Source organism: Helianthus annuus, chromosome 5, assembly GCF_002127325.2.
Source record: "Helianthus annuus cultivar XRQ/B chromosome 5, HanXRQr2.0-SUNRISE, whole genome shotgun sequence".
Taxonomy (NCBI): Eukaryota; Viridiplantae; Streptophyta; class Magnoliopsida; order Asterales; family Asteraceae; genus Helianthus; species Helianthus annuus.
This window is the reverse complement of record NC_035437.2, coordinates 129,011,936-129,016,767: the sequence shown is the minus strand read 5'-3', so window position 1 is coordinate 129,016,767 and position 4,832 is coordinate 129,011,936. Positions and strand designations below refer to the sequence as shown.

General features: G+C 38.6%; 1 protein-coding gene across 1 annotated transcript; it reads right to left on the bottom strand.

The window, feature by feature from the left end:
* Positions 1-1,138: 1,138 nt before the first annotated feature.
* On the bottom strand, positions 1,139-3,496 carry LOC110941249 (probable receptor-like protein kinase At1g11050). The gene is made up of 2 exons (XM_022182875.2): positions 2,677-3,496; positions 1,139-2,327 (listed from the first exon to the last, which is right to left on the bottom strand). Exons 1-2 carry the CDS (start codon positions 3,494-3,496, stop codon positions 1,288-1,290), a joined length of 1,860 nt encoding a protein of 619 aa, XP_022038567.1. The 3' UTR covers positions 1,139-1,287.
* Between the last annotated feature and the right edge of the window lie 1,336 nt (positions 3,497-4,832).

The following is a 4,832-nucleotide window of genomic DNA, read 5'->3' as shown; positions in this document are numbered from 1 at the left end:
ATGTAAACGATGTCCTGTTCTTGTGTTGTAAGTTGACCAAGTCAACCATCCTCCGGTTTGACTTGGACAACAGTTGGTAAAAGTTGAAAGATGTACTGTCTCGAAGGATAAGAGATCGAAGGATGATGTGGATCCTTCGATCTCATCGAAAGATATGCTTCGAATGATTAGACCTCGAAAGGTGATCTTTCGAGGTCCCTGCTGATCTTTCGAGTGACTTGTCTTCGATAGATGATCCTTCGGACCATCTATCGGATCCTTCGGATTGCACATCATGAGCTGGGTATAAATACCCATGCAGTGTGTTGTGTGAGATAGTTCTGAGTTCTGAGAGTGCACACCCGAGAGATAGAGAGACAAGTTGAGAGCTTTCTGTCCGGAACCACACACACACACTTTGAGAGTTTACAAGTTAGGTTTGTAAACATTGTGCTTGTAACCGAAACTTTCATTTGCATTAATACAAGTTGTGTTAATCGGTGAAACCTTGTGTGTTGTGTTTATACTTGCTTAATCCCGGTTTGCTCGCTAGCTTGGATTCCGCACTCGCTAGTGGGTTAGTATAACAAGGTTTGAGGTTCGTCATCCGACAAAAAGGGACCTACAACTTATCACTTTTAAAGACTAACGACACGACTGAAATTATGTATAATAATAAAGGACAAAACTTGCAATTCACTCTATTTTTCTATTTTTTTCTTTGTAATATAATTATTAACAAACTAGATACCACACAAAATAGTTATTCCCAACAAAAACAAAATTATCTTATTTAAAGTCATGATATCAACACTACACTTAACATTTTGTTTTAAAGTCATAATATCAACCCTACCTCTTTTAATTATGCAGCTTGGAATCTTTACGTTTTATAAGTTATCTTAGATTTCTGATACTGATTTTATTTAAGTTAAAAGTTATAATATCAACCTTACCTCTTTTAATTATGCCACTTGAAATCTTTGTGTTTATCTTAGATTTCTGATACTGAATTAAAAGTTAGGTTTTCTATGTGATCTTGTAGCATCTTCCAACTTTGGTGGATAAAGATCAATGAAGATACTTGTTATAATTTGTAAATTTGTTTAGTTTGGATGTTATCTTCCTTAGCAATTCATAGATACATGGATCGGTTGCATTTAGAGATACAAAAAGTTGTATTTTTTCTCTCACAAAATTTCATAGCTATTAAAAACAAGGTATTACCTTAATGTACATTAATCTACAGAAAGCTTAGACAAAAAAATGTTACATAAAAAGTAGTCTTTCAAGTTGTTGGCTCTTCCCTCAAATTTGGTTGTTGACGCTTGAATTGGCCATGGATCCTTCACTACTCAACCACAAACTGTTGCTATGCCGGAAACTAGATCTAAAAGGGTCGTGACAAAATGGCGGTGGTCGGTCGAGCAATCGAGGGATATCAATGTCACCTTCCAACATCTTTAGAGCTTCCGAAATCGTTGGTCGTAGAGCCACCAGCGCATGAGCGCAAACTAATCCAACTCTTACAAATCTTGCCATCACACCCTTAGGCAAGGTTCCCTCTCCTTTTAGAGAATCATCAAAAACCTCCTCAATTCGATCGGATTTCACCATCTCCCATGCCCAATCCGCAATCAAAACCATCCCCGAATTCACTCCTTTCACCTCTTCAAGCACCTTTCTCCCACTTATGATCTCAAGAACTATAATCCCAAAACTATAAACATCAATCTTTTCTGTTAGTTGTCCATAGAGCGCGTACTCAGGTGCTACATATCCATATGTTCCGGCAACTCTCGTAGTTATCCAAGACTGCCCATCTCTACTTTGCTTGGCTAACCCGAAATCCGCAACTAGAGCTCTCATATTCGAATCCAAAAGAATGTTGGTTGCCTTAATATCACGATGAAAGATCGCGGGCATGATCTCATTGTGCAAATAAGATAACCCTTTAGCCACATCAAGTATGATCGATTTTCGTTGAGGCCAACTTAGTCTCTTATGGTTAGATGTACTTTTGTCGAAAATATGATCATGTAAACTACCATTTGGCATATAATCATAAACAAGATACCTTTCATTTCCATGTATCGGATCACTCGTTGCACAAAACCCTCTTAAGGGCAGAAGATTTCGATGCCGGATCTTGCTTATGATCTCAGCCTCATTAACAAAATCATTGTCTGCTTGTGCGTCGAAGCTCATCATCTTCTTGACTGCAACAAGTGTTCCATCAGAAAGTGTTCCTTTGTAAACAACCCCGAACCCACCTTGACCTAGCAAGTTTTGTTGTGAAAACCTGTTCGTAGCTACATCAAGCTCGGCTATACAAAACCATTTTGCGCCTAACAAAACAAACAAACACCGAAAACCAATAAGATCCCTCTGATAGCAAAGTCCGAGGAGGGTATCCTAGGAAATAGAGAAACTACACCCAGGTAAAGAAACCATGAAGAAACCATAACTACCTAACCCGGGCTTTCATAAGGTTGTGCACTATACTCTACCAGTTACAACCGAAGGGTCCAAATTACTTTTTCTCTAAAAAAAAATCTTGAAATTTAAAATAAAAATCCAACAAATTCAAGTGGTCGGCATCACCAACCTCCCTCTAGTTCCGCCACAAAAGAAACCATTTTTCGACGTATAAAGCACAAAAAACTAAAAATACAAATAACAAATGTTTTTTCGCACCTGTGTTGGGCAAAACACGAGCTTTTACATCTCTTACATAATCTCTATGTGATTGAGTTTCTTTCCTCTTGTTATTATATCTCCTATAAATCCCACTTGCTCCAACAAAAACAAGAGTTCCTATCAACGCCCCCAAAACTGCATAAATGGTATTTTCCTTCGATCTCGAATTTGACCTTGATTTGGACAAAGAGATACCAAGTATACACTTGGCTGTCCGGATATCATCAGGCCCATAACTGTTCACTATTCCAGCAGCATATAGAGCAGTAAAAGCCAAACATTTACTCGAGTTTTGACTCAATGATACCAAGTTAGAATTAACATCCATACGTGCTTCAAGACAAGACCTACACCTCAAAAACTCAGCAAGATCTCCGTCACAAGAGGACTGTAGCACAGTGTTGGGACCAATCCTATCAACCCAATCTAATAACGTGACAATCCCATCACAGTTTGATGGGCTTGCAACAAACTCGTTGGTGGAGCTGTGGCAAGTAGAGAAGGGGTGTGCTACGGAGATTGAAGAGAGGCGGGACTGGAAATCGGAGATGCAAGAAGCGGATGATTGTGGGTTTGGGAGATAGAAAGTTTTAGTTTTCTTGAGGTGGTGAGCGAGGCCGATGCGGAAGAGGCCACGGAGAGATGAGCAGCAGTTTTCCATCGCGGTGGCGGTTGCGGTGGTGGAGCAGTCTGAAACATCCCATGGAAAGGTGTTAACATAATTGAAATCTATGGGGCATAAAGAAGAATTTGTTGAGTGTGATAAGTAGGAGAATATGCAGAGAACAATGAAAAAGAATAAGGGGTGTTTCCTCATAATTTGTGTCCTTACTTTTTTTCCTAAACAAATGGTGTCGTAGTTGGATGACTTATGAGTTAACAAAGGCTCTCACCTGGCACATGTCAATTTTATAAACTACTACTGGCAACGTAACGTAACTTAACTAAATTTGTTTGTATGCGTCAAAAATTACGTAGTATTGAAAACACACATCAATAAATTTTATATATATAGGGACGAATTTAATTATTTGAGCCACATAATGATTTACTTCATATGATTTGTTAAGTAATTTTTTAAGCTTCGATTTCAATCTAGTTAAACACAAGTTTTATGATCTTTTGGTTTTGGTCTCAAACTCCAAGTTTCCTCTACAAATATATTCTTTAAATCATTAATAATTATAATTTTTGTTATATTTGGTTTTAAATCAACTTTTTAGTTTGTGGTTAGCATTTGTAATTGATTTCTCGTAAGTTTCTGACCAATATTTGAACAAATTATAATATTTTCAGAAGTTTTTAACCAAGCGAAACCTAAATTCAAGAACTGTCGTCATTTTATTGGAATCCATGTAATGCTAGAGGCCACTTAGGTTATAGCCTAGTGGTCAACATGAATTATCTCTTGTGACGAGGCCAAGGTTAAATCCTTGAGAGATATAAGTATTTAAGGGGAAAAATTAGGTGACATTCACCTCGTGAGTGATCATCATCAGTTGTATAACGTAATTATACAGCGATTGGTAGCCTCATAAGTGCTGCCTTATGACACGTGAATAACAATAACAGACCAAGGTTCCTCATGACCTAGAACTACGTAATAAAACCATTGGGTGTCAGCCCAGTGGCCACCGACCCCCTTCTTAAACCGGCTCAAGGATCCTGTGAGGTCACGGGTTCGAATCCTGGGTGAAACTAGGCTCTTCAGTTCCCCTTGAGTTGGCAAGGGTTTCACGGCCAAGCAACGTTGTCGGGTCGCTAGCTTGGGAAGGGGGGGATCACTTCCGCGGTCGGGGGTACCGTGAATCTACCCCTTTTTTAGAACTACGTAATAAGAGTTGGCGGCCTCGTAAGTACCACCCTGTAACATTCATCCCCGAAAGAATGTAGTAGAGTTCGACAATTTAGTGACTTAGAAAGAGTCTTAACCTTTAACCTTTTCCTTCAACATACTATTTTTAGTGCCTTCATTTATATATTTGTTATGCATATTCATCCAAATATTGACATCTTTGGATGCATTTTCATACGGTTAGACACTTAATACCATTATTTGTAGAATTGCAGTGGTGTTTGGTCTTTTGGTGATAAACAACCTAATCACCAAAACCGGTTGAGCACGGTCATCCTTGATGTTACATGCTTGTGCT

What these genes read in the sequence shown, in the direction of transcription:
- LOC110941249 (XM_022182875.2), bottom strand. Translation starts at nt 3,496, where the DNA reads ATGAGGAAACACCCCTTATTCTTTTTCATTGTTCTCTGCATATTCTCC. An exon ending in TCGTGTTTTGCCCAACACAG is followed by an intron (nt 2,328 to 2,676) that starts GTGCGAAAAAAC and finishes TTGTTTTGTTAG; the next exon opens with GCGCAAAATGGTTTTGTATA.